This window comes from Rhinoderma darwinii, chromosome 1 (genome assembly GCF_050947455.1).
Source record: "Rhinoderma darwinii isolate aRhiDar2 chromosome 1, aRhiDar2.hap1, whole genome shotgun sequence".
Classification (NCBI taxonomy): domain Eukaryota; kingdom Metazoa; phylum Chordata; class Amphibia; order Anura; family Rhinodermatidae; genus Rhinoderma; species Rhinoderma darwinii.
Window position 1 is genome coordinate 408,331,509 of NC_134687.1, and position 22,851 is coordinate 408,354,359.

At 42.1% G+C, this 22,851-nt stretch overlaps 1 protein-coding gene across 1 annotated transcript; it reads right to left on the reverse strand.

Annotated features, from left to right (window-relative positions):
- Positions 1-2,425: 2,425 nt before the first annotated feature.
- On the reverse strand, positions 2,426-14,587 carry OXA1L (OXA1L mitochondrial inner membrane insertase). The gene is made up of 10 exons (XM_075852842.1): positions 14,459-14,587; positions 11,430-11,546; positions 9,913-10,144; positions 9,686-9,829; positions 9,364-9,449; positions 4,376-4,540; positions 4,202-4,306; positions 3,923-4,085; positions 3,271-3,351; positions 2,426-2,829 (listed from the first exon to the last, which is right to left on the reverse strand). Exons 1-10 carry the CDS (start codon positions 14,549-14,551, stop codon positions 2,723-2,725), a joined length of 1,293 nt encoding a protein of 430 aa, XP_075708957.1. The 5' UTR covers positions 14,552-14,587; the 3' UTR covers positions 2,426-2,722.
- Between the last annotated feature and the right edge of the window lie 8,264 nt (positions 14,588-22,851).

Here is a 22,851-nt window from a genome sequence, read left to right on the forward strand (position 1 = left end):
ACCATTAGTCTTTACAGAAGGACAGCCTCTGCATGCTCCATTCACTGACCACACACAGAGATCTTGAAATTAGTGAGGAACTGATGCACAAAGTATATTATAAAGCTGAAAACTATACTATATACAAACGTAATTTGCAGAAGTCCAGGTGACCCTTTTTGAGGTGGAATCACACATGCAGCTTGGGGTGCATTTTTTTGGGGCCAGAGCCAGAAGTGGATTCAAAAGGAAAGGCATGTATAAAGGAAAGACTTATATGCTTCCTTCCTGCTGGATCCACACTTGGCTTTGGCTCAAAAAACTGCATCAAAAACTGCACGTGTGATTCCAGCCGTAAACAGACCACCTTCTTTGATTGCGTCTTATGTTCATCACATTTCTTATAGTCTCTACAACCTCGCCCTGTGCTTGGGGGCATAAACTGTAGGTGTGCCCTGCTAATGTGAACTCAGAGTACAAAGTACAGACCTTAAAGCCTATGAAGAATAGGGCCTGTAATGCCCGAGGTAGATTTGTGTTCCTCGAAATGACAATTATACCAAATTAACGAAACACCAACGTTAAAACGTATAGATCGAGCCATAGAGCAAAATACATTAACTTGTAATGTGCTGCGGCTAAACAAACCATCTACTGCGAGTGCAGCAAGTCAAACATTGCACGTGTGGTCGGTCACACAAGTTAATCTTCTAAAGCTGGCCTTAGATATTAGACCACAGCGATCACCCTGACTCTACCATTATCATGCATGTTCCAGCCAGCAGAAAGTGCATGGTAGTTCAGTGGCTGGGGAGGTAAGCAGCATCCGAGTCAGACAGGTAAGATTTCGATCCATCTACCGTCTAATGTCTATAGTCAAGCGTTCCAGAATAATGAAAACGGAGAATTATGTGAAGGCTGTATCCTTCTCACCATAGGAAGATTCTAGTTTCAGAGGCCAAAAACTTGTCTTGACTGGTTTCTTCGCCTTCCTGGACTCCAAGCTGATATGTTGCAGAACTTTTCGTTATACAATTAAACTTAAATTTTTATTAAATGGCCTTCTACGTTGTAAAAAGGTTACGTCATTGCACCACATTTAAAACAAGTGTTGGTCTCCCAAACACCGTGATGGGGGGGGAGAGTAGAATTTTACTAAGGTAATTGTTTTACGATTTGAAGTCAAGGCTTTTTTTCATATTAATCTGGGGAAACTCATCTAAGCTTTATTTACAGAAGACTAGAGGATTCCTTACACCTTCTATATACAGGGCTTTTGTGGCAAATGTTATATTGAAGAAAAATGCCTTCCCATAACTTCATGCTTCGTTTTGCTAAAAACACCACGGACACCAGATATCCCATAAACCAAAACACAGTTTGTGTAGACATTTTTATATTTTGCTATAGACTCCCAAACATTTGGTGCTGCATTTGACCCAGAAACACCACAAAAACTTGTTGCTAAATGCTGTGTGTGAAGCCGGCCTTTTTATTTCTAATAAATCAAGGTTTTTAAACAACTTTTAAAGAAAACCTCCATTGGTAGCACAACTTCCCAGTCTGCAGTCCCCACCTGACTGTATACCTCACTCTACACTTCTTTTTTGTATCCTGTACTTACTTATTGAACTGCTGCCTTGTCTGCTTTAAAAAAGCCTCCATCTTGAGTCTTAGCTTTCTTTTCAACTCTGCTTTGCTATCAATACCATGATGCTTCAGTACAGCATCACATGACCAGCTAAAGACCATACCATTTCTGCATGCTGGGGGACACTGATTATCATTCTCTCTATATTCTCCTAAATAAGCGGAGAAACCATAAGTATACAGACAGGGAGGCTGCACTATATTCTTATACATTATACTGTGTGACAGGAACCGGTCTAAGTATCAGCGAGATAGAAGGTTCTGTCTCCCCTGTGCAAAACTGGTGTGGTAACTGCTGAAGCCTGTGATGGGTGACACATAGATCTCCATAGACTGAAGTAGAGAAATCGTGTCAGAGTCTGACTCATACTGCGGCTAAGCAACCGTCCCAGTCTGATATATAGAAATAGAAGGAAAAAGAACAACAGGTGAGACTGACACATGGAACACCATACACATGGGAAAGTTTTATTAAGTACTTTTTATGACACAGCTTCCATGTATCCTGTATACATAGAAGCTGTATCGTTCTGTCTAAGCCGAGTCAGTCAGTTCAGCTGAGCCGACAGCTCGGCTAAGATCGGGTAATGCGTGTCTCGGACATACAGGATCCAGCTAATATCGATCACATCTAAGTTATGAACTCAGATGTGATGGTTATTAGCTGGATCCTGGGTGTCAGACGCGCAGGACCAGCTTTTAGCCGAGCCTTCAGTTAAACTGAACTGACGGACTAGGCGCAGACAGTATAGCTTGTTGTGCTAATCACGATACAAAATAAAAACGCACAAATAAGTTACAATAATTTCATAGAACTGTCCATTTTATTTAAAAAAACGGCTATATGTGCGGATTTCATCGTCTGATTTTGTCGAATATATCACTACTTTAGTTGTATTTAGCATCCAAACATCGCATGATACAATGTTACTCTTAAATAAACACAATATCACACAGGACCCACCCTTTATTTATCCAGGAATCTAGTTGGTTCATTTTTTATCTCAGAGTCCACAATCCTGGGAAAGTTTATTCCATGCCAAATTACCCTGGCAGAAATTGATCAGTTCATTACTGGGTAATAGTTTGTTGTTTACCCCATTGTGTCTTGCCAAGGTTTAGTTTTGGGTTGTCGTGGGGTTACAGGTGTTTTCTCCCGTTGCTGCAAAGGATTTTGAGCGAAGGTCTGCCGCAGTGGTCCTATAGAAGGTAAACATACAGCTGAGGAGACAATCTTCCCCAAAACGTCTTGATACCCCTTCACGATGATCTAACAGATCCACTTAGGGCTGCACTACATTCTCCTATGTTTCCAGTAGTTGTGGAGGGGATACACACAAGTCTTGGATGTGGTGAAGACACAACTAAGGACCTATACATCAGCATTCATACATTTATCTATGTAGACTTTCAATGGGTACAGAGACGGTGCTGAACAGCACAGGTCCAGCTCCCAGAGGTGCATATACAACACCAATACCTGGCACTGAATGGGTTAAACATGAGAGACACCATTTTTTTCACTAAAGTTGTTAAATTCTATTCAGCCATACATTACCGGTGGCTCATAGTGATCACTAATAAACCACGTGTATATAAAGAGGCCACACAACATTACAGCAGTATTCACACTAGACTAACCTTTCGCTGCAATGTCCAGATGATTTTTTATTCTGTGTTCTCGATCGTCCAGTTGCTGAGCCAGCTGGGCATTCTTCCAACCTGTAGGACACCCATTACTTTAATCAAAGATTATAGTAGAACATCATGAGAAGATACTGAAGTTCATATGTTGTCCCGTTGGGTTTCCTCAGTTTCCTCTCACGCTCCAAAAACATACTGATGGGTTAATGGGTGCCACACGAAATTAATGTATATTTGTGTGTGCCCGAGATCTAGACATCAAATAGTAACGCAAGTCTTAACATATTTTCGATTTTCAGAAAGACAGGACACACTATGTAAATCTTGATTAAAAATATTCTTCCATTCCGTGTATACAGCTACTATGCCGACCCATGTGTCTCCATGGTTACAGACTACAAACTAACCGTGTGTTACTCCTTCACATCTGCTCGTAGGTTAGCAAGGAGACTGTATAGGAGCCGTATACACAAAATGGCAGAATAGTTTTAAGCAGGATGATTGCCAAAGTTTTGAATTTCTATTTGAGGGGAAAAAGGGGAGATTTGCAAAACTGCAGTATTTCAATGCCCCCACATTACAATTTTAATAGCCATAACCAGTACAATAAACCAAGAGCACACAAATCTGGAGTATGAAATACACATACCTTTTTTTAGGCTATTTATAAAGCCGTCCTGGTTGGGGAGGACTGATGGATCGTGCTTGATCTGTTCTGGTATATTCAGCTTCTTTCGCACAGCTGGAATTCTTAAGAAAGCCACTTGGGCTATAGAGAAAAAGTTTGAAGTGACCCAATATGTGAAAACAGCCTAGGGGATAAAAGCAGAAACGTGTCCTACTGAAACATAACTTGATCATCCCATTATTAACAGCAGATATAGACAGTAAGTCAATGTTAGTCCACGGCCATAGTAACAGAACTTACAGTGGGGAAGTTGATGGTAAGAGGCAAAATTATAAGTGGCATAACCCGAAAAACGGTCTTCATGATTTTGAGGTTAGGGTTATTTACTCCCGACTCTGCTCCGAGCTAGAAATAAAGAACTAAATTTAGACCAGAATAATAAATAATAATAAATAATAATAATAAAATCTTTACCTCTAGAACAGCCCACATGCTGGAAGTGACTATTAGCGGCAGGATATAATATGGGTCAGCTACAGTAAGGTCAGCAAACCACCAGAGACCACCAGTTTGTAAGCTTGGAACAGGAAGATAGGACATCTGTCTCAGGGCCACAAAAAAGGAGATAAACACTGGTGCCTAGAAGGAAAAAAGAAAGATCAACTCATGACAAGGAACAGAAAATATATGTACACAAGTTATGTAGAACTACAACTGGTCTTTGATACAAGAATGGTCTGGCATTGGTAGCCCTCTTAATAATTTGGAAAATAAAGGGTTCTTGCTGGCACTCTTAAGGTTAAAGGCGATTTCCATGTGTAAAACACTGATCTATCCACTGGATAGGCCATCAATTGGTGGCGGTTCAGACCATAGGCAATCAGAATGGCTGCGTCACTGTTTACACAGGCATAGCGGCTCGTCCGTACGTGCGACAGTGACAAGTACACAGGCCAGGATCACACACACAGTTTTGATGCCGTTTTTGGCTTCATTTTGAGCAAAACCCAGAATTGAACTAAAAAGAAAGATGTCTTTTCTTTATATCCAGTCTTCCTTTTGGATCAACTTCTGGCTCTGGATCAAAAAACAGAGGCAAAAACTGCATCAAAACTGCGTGTGTGATCCTGGCATAAAGGAGCAGCGGCACTCCAGTGACTGCCAGAAGTCCAGGAGTCCCACTTTAATGATGTACTGAATTTCAACTTGTAAATCTTCTCTCGCTTCTAGCATTTTACCATAAAATAGAGAACACAGCAGGTGGACATTTCTTATAGAAAAACTTCACTTTGTCTTAATAAAGAGAATTCCACAGTTAAAACCAGTAAGTTTAATTCTCCAGACACAGCCGATTCTGAGGGACTCGTGGCTGAGCGGCTTCTGGCGAGCACGTGGCTGTGCGGTTTATTAGGGGAAATGTGGCTGCAGCATTTTATGGAGAGTATAAAGCTGTGACACAATGTAAGGTGTAGCCCTCAAATGAAGGCAAGGGCTACATCTGTAATGGATTGCCGACCAATTCCTTACATAGCCAGATCTCTCATGAAACAAAGTGCTGGTGAGACATTTGTCTTCCCAAAACCCCCGGCAAATTGCGTTTCACCTTCTCTCTTACAACAGGGAAGGATTGTTTGGAGATTTACAACATGTTAAATAGGGTTTTCCAGTTTCATATAATTAAAGCTTGAGAGCTGTATAAGTGAATGTTCTACAACGTTCTATTATACTTGGCGTTTTAATTTCTCATCATTTTAAAGATATTAGTTTGCGGTCAGTGAATGAGAACTCCCTTATTTACATTCAGAGGCAGCAAACTGTTACATACCTAATCCTGCTGGCCATCAGCTGAGAAGTGGATACCATTGTGTGCAATCTAGGCAATGCTCTGCGACTTCATGGGAGACAGTCTGGACTCGACTGATACATTGTAACAAGTCATCAGCGAGATATGTGGACTTGCTGCTGAGGTGTATAGCTCAGAGCATGGTCTAGACTGGATACAAATGTATCCACTGGTTTGCTAATAGGAGAACTAGCTCTGTATAGGTTTACTGCCTCTGGATGTAACAAGAATGTTCTCACTCACAGCAAAGTCATCTCTGAAAAACGCAAAGGAATTGAGATACAAAATATATTAGAAAGTTGTAGAGCTTATTATTTATATTGTTATTAAGCTTTATTAACCCCTTCGTGACCACCAATACGCCTTTTCACGTCGGTCACTAAGGGGCCTTAGGCTAGGCCGCCGCCTTTTCACGTTCGCCTAGTCTAAGTCCTGCACGGGTCTCCCGTGCAGGCTGGAGCCGGGGCTCTGCTGTCTGATGACAGCCGGGCTCCTGCTCCAACACCCGCAATCGAAGTTTACTTCAAATCGCGGCCGTTTAACCTGTTAAATGCCACCGTCAATAGCAACCGCGGCATTTAACTTGTTTACAGAGGGAGGGACCTCCATCGGTCACCCGCAAATGCAGTCGCGGGTCTCCGATGGGGTGTCATGGCAGCCAGGGGCCTGATAAAAGCCCCCAAGTCTGCCCTGGACATATGCCTGTTATGTCCATTGCCTGTCAGATTTACACTGACAGGCAATAATGCTCTGGTATACGAAGTATACCAAAGCATTATAGCAGCGATCGGAACATCGCACAGTAAAGTCCCCTAGTGGGACTAATGAAATAAGTAATAAATGTGAAATAAAGATTAATAGTAAAAATTACAGTAAAAAAAAAAATAAAACCATTTTTTTTTCCATAAAAAGTGGTTTTATTTAGTAAAAGTGTAAAAAAAAAAATAATAAAAGTACACATATATGGTATCGCCGCGACCGTAAAGACTCAATTAATAAAGTTAATATGTCATTTAAACCGCAAGGTGAACACCGCAAAAAATTGAATTTTTTTTCCATTGCCCCCCAAAAAAAGTCATAATAAATATGAATCAATAAGTCCCATGCACCCCAAAACAGTACCAATCAAAACTACGTCTTGACAGAAAAATAAAAAAAGTTACGGCTCTTGGAAAGAGCCGATGTAAAAACAAATAATTTTAGTTCAAAAGGGTTTTTATTGTGCAAAAGTCGTAAAACATAAAAAACCTCTACACATGTGGTATCGTCGTAATCGTACCGAGCCATAGAATAAAGGTAACATGTTATTTATGCCGCACAGTGAACGGCGTCAATTTAAAAACGCATAGAACAATGGTGGAATTTAAGTTTTTTTTTTTTATAATCCCTCCAAAAAAAGTTAATAAAAAAATTATATGTACCCTAAAATTGTGCTATTAAAAAGTACAACTAATCCTGCAAAAAACAAGTCCTCATACAGCTATGTCGACGGAAAAATAAAAAAAGTTATATCTCTTTAACCCGTAAGTGACCGGCCCATCGTGTTTCTACGTCGGTCACTAACAGGCCTTATTCCGATGCCATAGACTTTTTACGTCGCGGCATCGGAATAAGTTTACAGAGCAGGGAGCTGTCAGATCTCCCTGCTCTCGGCTGCCAGAGGCAGCTGAGGGCTAGGAGCGTCCCTGCTCTGCCGGGTGAGATCGATATTAGTATCGATCTCACCCGTTTAACCCCTCCGATGCGGTGCTCAATAGCGAGCACCGCATCTGAGTGGTTTTGGAGAGAGGGAGGGAGCTCCCTCTCTCCCCCACCGACACCCGGCGATACGATCGCCGAGTGTCTGTGTCTCTAATGGCAGCCGGGGGCCTAATAAAGGCCCCCAGGTCTGCCTGTCATGAATGCCTGCTAGATCATGCCTCTGGCATGACCTAGCAGATGCCTGTCCGTGTTAAATAGACAGGCAGTAATACACTGCAATACAAAAGTATTGCAGTGTATTATAAATGCGATCGCAGAATCGCATATTAAAGTCCCTTTAAAAAAAATGTGATAAAAAGTGATCAAAAAGTCGCATCTACTCCAAAATGGTACCAATAAAAACTACAAGTCTTCCCGCAAAAAAAAAGCCCTCATACAACTGCATCGGCGAAAAAATAAAAACGTTACGGCTCTTCAAAAATGGAGACACAAAAACAAATAATTTTGAAAAAAAAGCGTTTTTACTGTGTAAAAGTAGTAAAACATACAAAAACTATACAAATTTGGTATCGTTGCAATCGTAACAACCCGCTGAATAAAGTTATTGTGTTATTTATACCACACGGTAAACTTTGTAGATTTAAGACGCGAAAAAGAGTGGCGAAATTTCAGGTTTTTTTCTATTTTCCCCCAAATTAAAGTTAATAAAAGTTAATCAATGAATTCTATGTCCCCCAAAATGCTGCTATTAAAAAATACAACTTGTCCCGCAAAAAACAAGACCTTATACAGGTATGTCGACGCAAAAATAATATAGCTCTTGGAATGAGACGATGGAAAAATGTAAAAAATGGCTTGGTCATTAAGGTCTAAAATAGGCTGGTCATTAAGGGGTTAAATGCGACTATAGAAAAACAAATAAAATAGCTTGGTCACTAAGGGTTTAACCTAAAACCACAACACCCCTTTAAACCCACTGAGAGTATACATTTTTAAACACTAAAAAAAAACTATTGAAAACTTATAGCTCGGCGTCAATGGGTCAAAAATGGACAGAAGCGTATACCGACGTATAAGTACACGCGCTATAAAAAAAAAAACACAGATGTAAACAGAAAATGTTACACATTTGAATACGCTTTCAATGCTCCAGGCTTTTATAGAAAAAAAACGTATACGCTCGGCGGATAGCACAAACGCGATGTGAATGCCATTCACATCGCATTTGTGCTTTCCACCGGGAATATACGTTTTTGAACACTAAAAAAGTATTGAAACTTATAGCTTGGCGTATTCATAGGTTATAATGGGTCAAACGTAGACCAAAATAGCATCCGTTTGGTCTATGTGTGTCATGGTTTACGTTGGGATACTGTTTTTTGAAAGTACTGAAAAGCGTAGTCTGTTACGCTTTTCTGTACTTTAGAAAACCTCATACGCGACGTAACCTATTTTTTTTAGCATTCATCTCAATGGACGACGTATGCAAATGCAATGCTATACGTTTCTATCAGTTTACATCCAGTAAATCCATTCGTTTTTTTCTACCACTGTTCACGCATGCAGTATTAGCATGCCCTAACAGCAGGCTTACTGAACAGACAACTCTGAGGTCCTACGTAGGTCCCTGGGGCTGGCAGCAGAGGGCTCCCCCAGTCTCCCATCAAGTCACCAGGAAACCCGGTGACATGATCGAAGGTGGGAGTCCCCTTTGATCATGAACAGTGGCGATCAAGGGTTAAATCGCCAGGATCGAAGGCTCCTCTGATCTAGGCTATACTCAAGAGGCTTCTCTACAAACAAGAGCTCATTAACCCTAGTTCATTAGCCAAAAGACATTGCTGTAGGTCTGGAAACTGCACCACCCGCCGTCAAAAGACAGTGGGCAGTTATTAAAGGGTTAAGCAACACAACGTACCTGTACTAGAGGCACCAAAAATCCACGGAGAGGATTAACATCATGTTTCTTCTGATACAGTGTGAGATCAGAGTATGCTTTGGAGACTGAGGAGCGGAGACAAAGAAACAAAATCCACATAAGATACAAAGCTAATAATTTAGGATTTATAAATTCAAGTCCTTCATACAACGTAGAGGTCATAAGGTCAAAGGGGAAGAGATGCCCATAGAAACCAATATGGTGACCTCCGTAAAACAAGTTGGAATCTGACTGGTTGCTCTAGGCAAGTCCTCCCCTTTTCCGTGCCCTAGTTTGTCATTTCTCCCCCTTTTGCTCTTACATTCAAACCGGTTGCCTGATCGCTTGGCTTCATTCATTCGACTTGACATTGTGGTGATCTGTGGCATGTGGTTATTCAGTTTAGCCGCTTCCCTCTGTCCTTTGACGATTAGAGGAAAAACCAGAATACGTGCAAGAACGGTGCCTGTAAGAAAACACAGTATGACAGTGAGTACAAGGATACAATGCAGTGATCAGACATTCGATGGATGCAAAGCAAACAATTACCTGTCACTATTGCCCCCCACCAAGGAAGACCGATATCCACATGTAACATTTCCAGGAAGTTCTGAATCAATCCAACAGGACTGTAACCTCCAAGGCCCAAATCACTCAAATTTTGCTCCACCTGACCAAACGTCTCTGCCACGGTGGGTGCCAATTCAGAGACTGGTGGTGGTAGGACAGCGTCTAGGGGGGGAGGGGATGGTGGTAACTGTGCCTCGAGGACAACTGGGATCTAAAAGGAAACACATGACATTATGTGACATAACTAGGACATGGGAAACGTTAACATTTCCTCTAGAAAAACACAAAACAAAACATCAAACTGCTTTTTTCCAAAAATCTGCACATTTATAGAGAGGCTTTATTTATACGAAGCACGTTCAATTTCTTAAATATTTTCTGAATATTAGTTAACCCTTTTGCTGCCAGGTGTTTCTAGGTATTTAGCGCTTCTGGTAACCACGACAATTTCCACTCTTTCGATATGTACAAATGCATACTGAACCCCATACCCATATATTTTTTTGAAAGTATATACACCCAGCACATCGTCACAATGCCACTCAGTACTTTATGTCTACATGAAAACATCTTTTAAAAAAAAAAAAACAAACAGCAGAAATGAACACACCGAAAATCTGGTTTTAAAGCTGTATTCCAATCTCAGACATTTAGGGCATATCCACAGGATATGCCATAAATGTCTGATAGATGCAAGTCCCAATTCTAGGGGTCCCCTGACCCCTTCCCGTCTGGTGAGATGGCTGCTGCCTGCCTCATCCAGGCAGGGATAACGGAAACAGCCGAGCTTTCTGTGCTATACTGTTTTCGTAACTCTCATAGATGTGAATGGGAATTACGGGAACATATCGAACTCAGCTGTTTCCTTAATGCTGGCCATCTCATTGTTTGTTCTTCACCTGGATGTGGTGGCCAGCAACTGCCTGACCAGCCAGGACAGGGTCGGGGGACCCCCGTTCTGAATAAATGTCTGAAATGTTCCATCAGTTAGAAACGTATTGGACATTCTTCTCTTATAATCACTATCGTGTAGTGGGTATCACTAGTGAAGCGCTCAGCGGATTTTACACTACACCTAGTTTACCAGACAGGATAAGGACAGTGTCAATTGTATAAAACTTTTTTGCTGTTTGTGTGTGTGGTGCGACTTACCTGATGCCAACATCCAGACGCTGGTAAATGTAAGGTTTGTGGAGTCATACGACATATTTTGACGCAGAGGGGTGATATAATGAGCAACTGCTCATTATCTCAATCCTTTTCTTGTATAATAAAAAAAAAAAAAAGGGATGAGGGGGGGATAACATGAATAAAAGTCATCTACAGCCATACAGTGAGAGGAGGGGATCAGCGCCTATTAAGAATTTCCTGTGGATGTCATAAATGCTTAAGATGGTAACAATCCATTCATTTCCCTCAAACTATTTGTGGGTTATATTCGTTATATGGAGTCCATAGTCCACTTAGGATCGGTCACTGGGATTCTAAATATTCACCTGACTGGCGGCTGTGGTCCCGGTGCTTTGGTGGCGGACATTTGTGAAGACTACTAGTTGACGGGTCCCGGTGGCCCGTACTCTGTGCAGGTGAGCTGAAGTTGGGCATCTGTGATACTGAGAAAACACAATCCATCATCAAATACAGTTTCATTCACCATTAATCTATTTGCATAAACATAAGAGCAGCTATAATAATCAGCGTTTACATGTGAAGTAATATGCGCATATCCCATGTAACGTGTGATGCTCATCAACCACCACACATTTGCACTGAATCCCTAGGACGTATTAAAGACTAAAATGCGTGTAGCGTGAACACAAAGTACTGGGTAAAAGCCGCACATGTGACACTACAGGCTGCTCCTCAATACAGAAGAAAATGCAAAAATAGCAGTTCCATAACACATTCTTACACGCCGAGGGGTTCCCTTTCCAGGTGTTTAGCACTGATTTCAAGGGAAGGATTTTGATAATAGTGCATTTGGCAATTGCTCTATGTGCATTTTTTTCCAAGCCAAAACTATTTTAACATTTTAAATGTGAATTTAATGTTTAGTAACCAATTCACTAGGACTACTTTGTGTCACAATATGTAAGCACATAAATATACATTTTATATGACCACATATTCAGTTAGAATGAGGGTGGTTACAGGGTGAATGGGGTACCGGGAAGCTTGTACTGCCGCAGTAGTCTTGTCCTAGCCGGGGGATGAACCTGCTTCCATTGAAACAGACTCGTAATTGCACCCATGCGCTTGGAGAAACCTGAAGCACAAGCTCCCCGTCTTTCCCATTTATTCTGAATCATCTCGGTGGCAACATTTTTTTTTTTTAAATGTAGATTACAAATTGTGAGCATTTCATGTATTGACACCTTGTAATATACATGGGAGTGGAGTACAAAACCTCTTTAGACTTCATTCACACATGCCAGTTTTATCGCATTTCTCCCGCTAAAATTTTTAAGAAAATCCCCACAAAAAAAAGATGTGACAAAACCAGCATGTGTGAATACACCCCAATAGTGTGCAATTGGAAATACTCCGCTATCTGTTGTAAACAGGACACTATGGTCTGAGTGAAGGGGAACATCGCCCACAGCCCCTAGTAAAGGGTCAGCAACCTTAGGCACTCCAGCTGTTGAGAAACTACCACTCCCAGAATGCCCTGACAGCCAAAGGATTAATTCCAGCCACAGGCTGTAAGGGCATGCTAGGAGTTGTAGTTTCAAAACAGCTGGAGTGCCTAAGGTTGCTTAACCCTGCCTGCCCTAGTGCTTTGTGGTTACCATCAGTCCCATACCTATATGTCAACCGTTATACATAACCTACAAGAATACAGGGAACCCCCTCCAAATAAAGTTTAACTCATCTTATTAGTACTCCAATAATGAAGAAAAAAAACCAACACGTAATTAATTACATATCAATGCGTATTTTATAATAAATACATATGGACAGGACAGTTAAAGGGTTGTCCAAGATCAACAACTAGAAATTGGGGGTCCCGAACCCCCAGATCCTTCTTACTGCACCCACCCCACAGTAAGGAGGAGCTTAAATGGACCGGTGGTCTAGAATGTTCTCTATTTAATGTCAATGGGACTGACGGAATGAGTTGAGCGATGTACTCGGCTGTTTCTGTAAATTCCATAGACTTTGAGTAGAGCTGCAGCGCGCATGCCAGACCGCCACTCCATTCAATGTCCTACTCACTGGAGTCAGGCAGTGGATAGATAATAATTTTCGATTCTAGGAATACCCCTTTAAAATGGGATGTGATAAAACAACAAAATAAGTATTACTCACCTGGTAAATCCTCCGCCGCTGTCCAGCAGTGACGATGTTACGACTACCCGTACGTTTCCACTGCAGCCAATCACTGTCTTCAGCTGGAAAAGTAGCATGTTGGCCAACTGACCGGTGAAGACAACGATTGGCAGTAGTGGTCACGTACAGGCAGTCGTAGTGCCATCACTGCTGGACAGCAGTAGATACCGGCAGGGAGCACCGGCGCTACTCATTTTATCACATCCCCTGCTTGCAACCAGTCTCTTACGTGTCCCAGACCATTAAGCCATTTTTGGGAATGATTGTGTTGACTATTTGTCGGAGCTTCAGTAGCACAGAAACAAGTTCAGTGCAATAGTTTTTTTGCACTGATCTTTTGTGATATCCATGAAGTGCTTTTACACCCCATTACGCTTAGAACTGTGACTTTCTTTACTATTGACAATCTATTTATACATGTGCTTGGTGATTTCTGTTATATCAGCTTTCTTCTTTAGTTGTGCATAGTGAGAAAGCTGTCAATCATCAGCGCTGGAGCAGCAGGAGATTTAACGGTTGAATCTTGTTTCTTTTTATAACATATCCAAAAGCCTATTTCATTTCTTAGACAATCCCTTTAAAAAGAACTTGTCCCCAGAAGTCACACGTGTCAAACCTGTGGCTCTCCAGATGTTGCAAAACTACAACTCCCAGCATGCCTTAAAAGCAAGCAGCAACTAGGGAATGCTTGGGAGTTGTAGTTTTGCACCAGGTTTGACACCACTGCCCTCAGTGATTGTGCGCACTATTACACTGATCAGAGGGAAGACGGACTATGATATTTGCTCTTTTGTCATTACAAGAAAGGCGCTCTGGACTGGTCACATGATCCTCCTCACCCAATCAGTTTACCATATAGCGCACTAACTCATAGTTGGAAGTTTGGGGTGCTGGTCAGTGGGTAGAAGAACTACAAGTGAATGTAATAGATGCCATGATTTACAAATAGCTGATGACAGGTCTTTTAAATACGAATGTCATTTTACAACTTCAGCTCAGAGAACGTACAGTGACAGGATCCATTGTCCGCAGGATATTAAGAACGATCTACTATAACCTGAAACATACATATCACGAGGGGAGCTCAGAATACCATGACCTCCAGGAATATTCTACCCCAGACTAGTAAACACCCCGTAGCGGGTCCGAACTGGCATTTTCACCATAATAGGGAATCAAATAAAACTACCCTGACCTGTCGCTCGGCAACTTCTGTAAACCTCCAGACACTTTGTAACCTTCGACCCAACACAGCCCGGCATGCTGCTTCCATACTGAAGGCCGCCATGTTACTCGTGACGTCATTGACTTGCGACCGAGGACAAGAAGGTGACGCGCAGGCGCAGAGAGGAATAGGCCGGACGGGCTTCCTGACAGATGTAATAGGAAATAGGGAGGGCAGCGGGTGTAGTGGGGGGTGAGATGGGTGACATGTAAACCTTCTATAGTTGGAGCTACAATGAATGTGATTACACGAAGCTGAAGTAGTTACATATAAACTGAACTGCAACTATGTAGCGCACACGAACACGGCCGTTGAAACAACGGACGTCACACGGACCTACATAATTCAATGTGGCCGTTCACACGTCCGTTGTTTCGACAGACAGTGTGAAGGGTCCGTGAGGAAACAGGACATGTCCTATCTTTTCACGCATCCCTCCATAGACTCTAGTCTATGAGAGATTTGTGATATCGCGTCCCACAGCACGGATGCACCTCGGACATGAAAAACGGCAATTTTCCCGTCCGAGATGCACAACGCACGTGTGAATCTAGGGTATGTTCACACGGCCATTGATTTTAATGGGAAAAATAGTGTTTCGTTCCCACGGGGCGTTTTTTTATGTGTCGTTTGTAAAAACGGCTCGTAAAAAAACGCCCCATAAAAAAGAAGTGCATGTCACTTGAGCCGTTTTTCATTGTCTCGATAGAAAGACAGCTCCAAAAACGACCGTAAAAAAGGCTTGATGCATGAAAAACGGCTGAAAATCAGGGGCTGTTTTCCGTATAATATTGCATCCCGCAGCGTAGAGCACAGATGCACCTCGGACGTGAAAAACTAATTTTTCATGTCCTAGGTGCATCCATGCTCTGCACTGCGGGATGTAATATCAGGTGAATCAGGACCCGCTCTCACCGAAGCCGTCAGTCACGCTGACCTGACGGATTCGGGGTTGAGTGCAAGATACAGTTTCTAGAAGCTGTATCTCAAAAAGTAAAATAATTTTTTACCCTATATGTGGTTGTAAACTGCTGTTTGGACACACGACAAGGCTCTAAAGGGAAAGAGCGCAATTTAGTTTTTGGAGTTAAGATTTTACAAAATTATTTTTTGACGCCATGTTGCATTGCGCTGAGGTACCAGTACAGTGAAAACCCCGGAGAAGTGACCCCATTTGGGAAACTAAACTCCTTTAAGGAATTCATCTAGAAGTGTAGTGAGCATTTTGACCCCACACGTTTTGCAGAAATTAGTACACGATGGATGTTGCAGATTGAAAATTGCCATTTTTCCACATATACGCTATTTCAGTGCTCAATATGTTGTGCCCAGCATGTGCCACTGGAGACACACATCCCATAAATTGTTAATCGGGTTCTCCAGAGTACAGTAATACCCCATATGCGGTCATAAACTGGTGTTTGGGCACACTGCCAGGCCCAGAAGGGAAGGAGCGCCATTTGGCTTTGGAGAGCAGATGTAGCTTGGTAGTTGTTCTGTTTGGGGTTTTACTGGTGTTTTAGTTTATAATGTGGGGGCATACGTAATCTTAGTGGAGTATATCAGTTTATAATAATGGGGTATATAAATAATACAATTAATTCAATTATAAATGATCCATGGATAGTGACGTACGCTTTGAACCAATCCTTTATGCACAGGCCGGATTTTTGGGGGCAGGAGTGGCACTCATAAAGGGTGTCCATGGCATTGTGCAAAATATCCGCACTCCAGCATTGTCTAATCTTTGACTTCTTCACTAGCCCCATATGCAGCACAAGACCCCAAAATGTCATAGTTTTCGCTGCATTTACAGGGTCTACCAATGGGGGCTGCAAATGATGACGTGGGGTTTTAGGTGAAGAACTGCTGCACATATAAATTAGTCTGGGCCGTCGCTTTGCATTATTGCGTTCCAAGAGTCATAACTTTTTATTTTTTCGTGGGACAAGTTGTCGTTTTTATTAGTATCATTTTGGGGTACATGCAATTTTTTTGATCAGTTTTTATTAAATTTTTGGGGACGTGAGCAGATCAAAAAACAGAAATTCTGACACTGTTTTTTATAGATTTTTTACGGCATTCCCTGTACAGTATAAACAACATGTATATAACTGAGCGAAGTGAGGGCTTGTTTTTTGCGTGACAAACTGTAAGTTGTATTGGTACCATTTTGGGGTACTTGTGACTTTTTATTCCATTATTTTTTAAACAAGATGACTAAAAAAGGAAATTCTGCCATTGTTTTTTATTTTATTTTTTTACAGTGTTCACTGTGCGGGATAAATAACATGATATTTTTATAGTTCAGGCCGGTAAAAACGCAGCGATACCTATTATGTATTGTTTTTTTTATTTTTACATTTTCTAATTATAAAGGACTTGATCAGGAAAACTGGGCGATTATTTTTGTTATTGCATAAAAGTTTTATTTATTTTTCGAAAACATATTTTTTTACTTTTTTTTTTACACTTACTAGGGAACTTTAAGGGTATGTGCACACACACTAATTACGTCCGTAATTGACGGACGTATTTCGGCCGCAAGTACCGGACCGAACACAGTGCAGGGAGCCGGGCTCCTAGCATCATACTTATGTACGATGCTAGGAGTCCCTGCCTCGCTGCAGGACAACTGTCCCGTAGTGTAATCATGTTTTCAGTACGGGACAGTTGTCCTGCAGCGAGGCAGGGACTCCTAGCATCGTACATAAGTATGATGCTAGGAGCCCGGCTCCCTGCACTGTGTTCGGTCCACTACTTGCGGCCGAAATACGTCCGTCAATTACGGACGTAATTAGTGTGTGTGCACATGACCCTAAGTGTGATCTGATCTTCTGATCCCCAGTACAATACTACACTACTTATGTAGTGCAGTGTATTGTTAGGGTATGTTCACACGTACACGTCCGATACGCCTGAAATTACGGAGCTGTTTTCAGGAGAAAACAGCTCCGGAAATTCAGACGTAATGGCATGTGCAGGCGTTTTTCGCAGGGTCCATTACGGACGTAATTGGAGCTGTTTTTCTACGGAGTCAATGGAAAACGACTCCAATTACGTCCCAAGAAGTGACAGGCACTTCTTTGATGCGGGCGTCTTTTTTACGTGCCGTCTTTTGACAGCGGCGCGTAAAAAAAATTACCGTCGGCACAGAACATCGTAAAGCCCATTCAAATGAATGGGCAGATGTTTGCCGGTGCATTGGAGCCGTATTTTCAGACGTAATTCTAGGTTAAAACGCCCGAATTACGTCCGTAAATAGGGTGTGTGAACCCAGCCTTACTGTCATTTTACCACTGACAGTCAGTCTATTAGTTTCTGCCGATGGGGTACAGAGGGACTCTCCTCCCATGTGTCAATCACTTAAATGTTATTGACAGCGGCATTTAACCCCTATCCGCACCAGGACGTAACTGTCCGTCATCGCGGGAGGTTACTTCCCGCACGAGGACGTACAGTTACTGAGTATTTCCCGGTGCACACTGTCGGCGACAGTGTGCACCGGGAATCGGGAGGTCAGCTGTCGCCGACAGCTGACACTCCACTCTTGCCGACCAGCGGTCCTTTGCCGCTGGTTTCGGCGAATTAACCCCTTAAATTCGGCGATCGGGTGCAATCGCCGAATTTTGGGGGTTTCTAACATATCGGTAGACCCCGGTCCGAAATAGCGGGGTTTGCCGATAGTTACTATGGCAAACGGAAGCCAAACAATGGCTTCCGGGTCTGCCATGGACGGAAGCCCATCAGGATGAACCTTCGGCTGGTGCTGATAGGCTTCCTGTCAGAGTGACAGGAAGTCACTGTGTCGTTCCCGATGGCACACTGTCGGCGACAGTGTGCATCGGGAACTTGGAGATCAGCTGTCCCCGACAGCTGACACTCCAGTGTTGCCGATCAGCGGCTCATCGCCGCTGATTTAGGCAATTAACCCGTTACATGCGGGGCTCGATTGCGATCTCCGCATGTAGCGGGTTTGTAGCGCATCAGCAGCCCCCATGCAATCGTGGGGGCTTCTGATGCTTGTGATGGCACCCGGGGGCCAGACAACGGCCCCCAAGTCTGCCATGTATGTCAGCCTATGAGGATCAGCCTCTGCTGATCCTCGTAGACCAACTGTCAGAGTGACTGTGTAATGTATTCTAGCAGTGATCAGAGCTGCAGGTCAAAAAAATAAAGTGTAAAAAGTAAAAGAAAAATTAATAAACAAAAAAAATAAAGTGTAAAAAGTAAAAAAAAGTTAATAAAAATGTTTTATAAAAGTGTAAAAATAAGTTTTTGTTCTCCTATAATAAGTCATTTATTATAGGGAAAAAATGAAAACGTTAAAAAAAAAGTACACATATTTGGTATCACCGTGTTCATAACGACCCAAACTATGAAACTAATGTTAATTTTTCCGCACGGTGAACGCCGCAAACAAAATAAACGGAAAACCATGTCAGCATCGCTATTTCTTGGTCACCACCCCTCCCAAGATATAGAATAAAAAGTGATCAAAAAGTCGCATTTACCCCAAAATAGTACCAATAAAAACTACAACCCGTCCCGCAAAAAACAAGACCTCCCACAGCTTTTTTGACGAAAAAATAAAAAAGTTACGGCTCAGAATAGCGTGTCCCAGAAAATAAATTATTTTATAGAAACGGCATTTTATTGTGCAAACGCTGCAAAACGTAAAAAAAACCTATACACATATGGTATCGGCGTAATCGTACCGACCGGCAGAATAAATTAAACCGTAATTTATTGCGCACGGTGAACGCTGTAATAAATAAAGAATTTAAAGCGCCAAAATCGCTGTTTTTTGGTCACCTTAGCTCTAAAAAAGATCCTGAGGGGCCAAAATGCTCACTATACCCCTAGAAAAATTCCTTGAGGGGTGTAGATTCCAAAATAGGGTCACTTTTGGGGGGTTTCCACTGTTTTGGTCCCTCCGGGGCGTTGCAAACCCGACATGGCACTGAAAACCAATCCAGCAAAATGCGCTCCAAAATCCAAAAGGCGCTCCTTCCCTCCTGAGCCCTGCTGTGGGTCCAAACATCAGTTTACGACCACATATGGGGTATTGCCGTAATCGGGGTGAAATTGCTTTACAAATGTTGGGCGGCTTTTTCTCCTTTATTCCTTGTAAAAATGAAAAAATTCTATGTTTCCACAGAAAAATAGGTGATTTTCATCTTCACATCTTCCACTAAATTCTGCAAAAAAACTGTGGAGTCAAAATGCTAACTATACCCCTAGAAAAATGCCTTGAGGGGTGTAGTTTCCAAAATGGGCTCACTTTTTGGGGGTTTTGACTGTTTAGGTACCACAAGACCTCCTCAAACCTTACATGTTGCCTAAAATATATTCCTAAAAAAAGGAGGCCCCAAAATCCACTAGGTGCTCCGTTGCTTCTGAGGCCAGTGTTTCAGTCCATTAGGACACTAGAGCCACATGTGGGATATTTCTAAAAACTGCAGAATCTGGGCAATAAATATTGAGTTGCGTTTCTCTGGTAAAACCTTCTGTGTTACGGATTTTTTTTTTATTACAAATTAATTTCGGCAAAAAAAATGAAATTTGTAAATTTCACCTCTACTTTGCCTTAATTCCTGTGAAACGCCTAAAGGGTTAAAATACTTTCTGAATGTGGTTTTGAATACCTTGAGGGGTGCAGTTTTCAAAATGGGGTGATTTATGGGGACTTTCTAATATATAAGGCCCTCAAAGCCACTTCAGAACTGAACTGGTCCCTGAAAAAATGGGCTATTGAAATTTTATTGAAAATATGAGAAATTGCTGCTAAAGTTCTAAGCCTCGTAATGTCCTAGAAAAATAAAAGTACGTGAAAAAAAATGATGCAAACATAAAGTAGACATATGGGGGATGTTAACTAGTAACTATTTTGTGTGGTATTACTATCTGTTTTACAAGCAAATACATTTAAATTTAGAAAAATGCAAATTTTTGCTAAAATGTGAAGTTTTTCACAAATAAATATTGAATTTATCGACCAAATTTTTTCACTAACATAAAATACAATGTGTCACGAGAAAACAATCTCAGAATCGCTTGGATAGGTAAAAGCATTCCAGAGTTATTACCACATAAAGTGACACGTCAGATTTTAAAAAATCATCTGTGTCCACAAGGCCAAAACAGGATGCGTCCTAAAGGGGTTAAGGGGTTAAACTGCAGCGATCTGAGTTAACTATGATCGCCGCAGTTGCAGTGGGATGTCGGCTGTATATTACATTCGGCACCCGCTGAGGATGGCGCAGGCACAGCTTTTGTGCCCGCATCATCCTCAGGATGTTACTTTATGCCCTTTTGCGGTAAGGCCCTGCTAAAAAGGACGTACAGTAATGCCCAAATGCGGGAAGGAGTTAAAACTTCCTGCACAATATTGTGTACTACGTGGCTACGCAGCCCCATACGAAGCAAGCTGCAAACCACTGTGTGTTCTGACACCTTTCTATAATAGCCAGCATTTCTTTTTTCAGCATCTTGTGCTACAGTTTCTATGAAATTGGATCAGACAGGCTAGCTTTCACTCTCCATGCGCATCAATGAGTCTTAGGCACCTATGACCCTGTCGCCGGTTCACCAGTTGTCCTTCTTTGGGTCATTTTTGTTAAGTACTAACCACTGGACACCTGAAACACCACAAATGACCTGCTGTGTTGGAGATGCTCTGACCCAGTCGTCTAGCCATCACGTTTCCTTTGTCCTAGTCGCTCAGATCCTTAGGGTATGTTCACACGGCTTATTATCAGGTGTATTTTTCAGAGCGTAAAACGCTAATATTATCCAAAATACACTTTACAGGTAAGTTCACACGGGGCGGATATGCTGCGTAAAGGTACATAGCGTATCAGCCCCGGTGGTCACAGGGAATTCTGGGCGAAAATCCGCACCAAATTGTGGTGCAGTTTTTCGCCCAGAATCTCTGCTGCAGCATTAGCCTCCCAGGCCGGCCTCCTGGGATGACGTTTCATCCCATGTGACCGCCGCTACAGCCTGTGATTGGCTGCAGTGGTGACATGGGATAAAACCTCATCCCAGGCGGCCAGCTTGCAGTATGTCAGAGGTAAGTTTAAGGTGTTTTGTTTTTGCTAAGTTAAGATTTTTGCGGCGTTATCTCTGTGATTCCGCCGCAAAATCGCAACACTTGACTGTTGCGGGTTCTAGATCCCCATTGAATTCAATGGGGCAAAACCGCAATAAAATACCGGCGGGGCATGGCAGGGCAATTTGTGTGCGGAATCTCCTCATATCACCTACGTAGCGTGTGGATTTCTTCAAAATCTCATCGCTCCTCTGCTACTGTATTATGCTGCGGATTTTACATTGTGTAAAATCCGCAGTATTTACGCCACGTGTGGTCTAGGCCTAAATACACCTGCAAACAGTTTCCCATTAATTGTAATGGGAAATACACTGTATAGGCATATTTTTACACCGCTGAATTAAAAAAATCGCCCTGTAAAAAAAGAAGTGACGTGTCACTTCATGAAGCGTTTTGCAATATGATTTTCCATTGACACTATAAAAAAAACTTCGAGAATACTCTGCAAAATACGCTTCAAAAACACTTTGAAAATCGGCTTAAAAAACGCCTGAATTCAGTGGCTGTTTTCTCTTGACATCAGCCTCGTATTTTTCTTCTTCAAACATATGCGATTGGCTGCAGCGGTCAAATGGGAGGAAACGTCATCCAAGGAGGCCGGACTGGAGGAAGAAGCAGGGAGTTCAGGGTAAGTATAAATTATTTGAGGCTGCGATTCCGCCGCAAAAGTCTCAACACTTGGCTATTTTGTTGCGGGTTTTGCATCCCCTTTGAATTCAATGGGGAAAACCAGCAACGAAAACGCAGCATAAATTGACATGCTGCGGATTTAAATTCCGCACCGCAGGTCAATTTATTAATGTTTTTGCTGGGTCTTTTTTCCGCAGAGTGGGCATAAGATTTTCTAAATCTCATCCATTTTTTCTGCTACTGTAAATGCTGTGGAATTTCCACACAGAATTGCGTTACAGAAATTCTGCAGCGGAGAAAAAGTACTATGCACACCAATATGGAGTTATTTATCCAAACAAATAATTTATTTATAGCCAGTGACAGTGCGACGTTTCGGTCAATACCATGACCTTCCTCAGGCCCTTTCGTCAATGCTTTATCCTGCGTGGATGGCGCTGTAAGCTTGGCGGGTAACCACTGTAGTAAGCGCCTCACTATAGTGGTTACCCACCAAGCTTACAGCGCCATCCACGCAGGATAAAGCATTGACGAAAGGGCCTGAGGAAGGTCATGGTATTGACCGAAACGTCGCACTGTCACTGGCTATAAATAAATTATTTGTTTGGATAAATAACTC

Bases quoted from the DNA above. Each gene is read 5' to 3' on its own strand.
- OXA1L (XM_075852842.1), bottom strand. From the start codon at position 14,551: ATGGCGGCCTTCAGTATGGAAGCAGCATGCCGGGCTGTGTTGGGTCGA. The intron at 9,830-9,912 runs GTAATTGTTTGC...GTTTTCTTACAG, and splicing joins GTGGGGGGCAATAGTGACAG to GCACCGTTCTTGCACGTATT. The intron at 4,307-4,375 runs GTAAAGATTTTA...CTTTATTTCTAG, and splicing joins GCATGTGGGCTGTTCTAGAG to CTCGGAGCAGAGTCGGGAGT.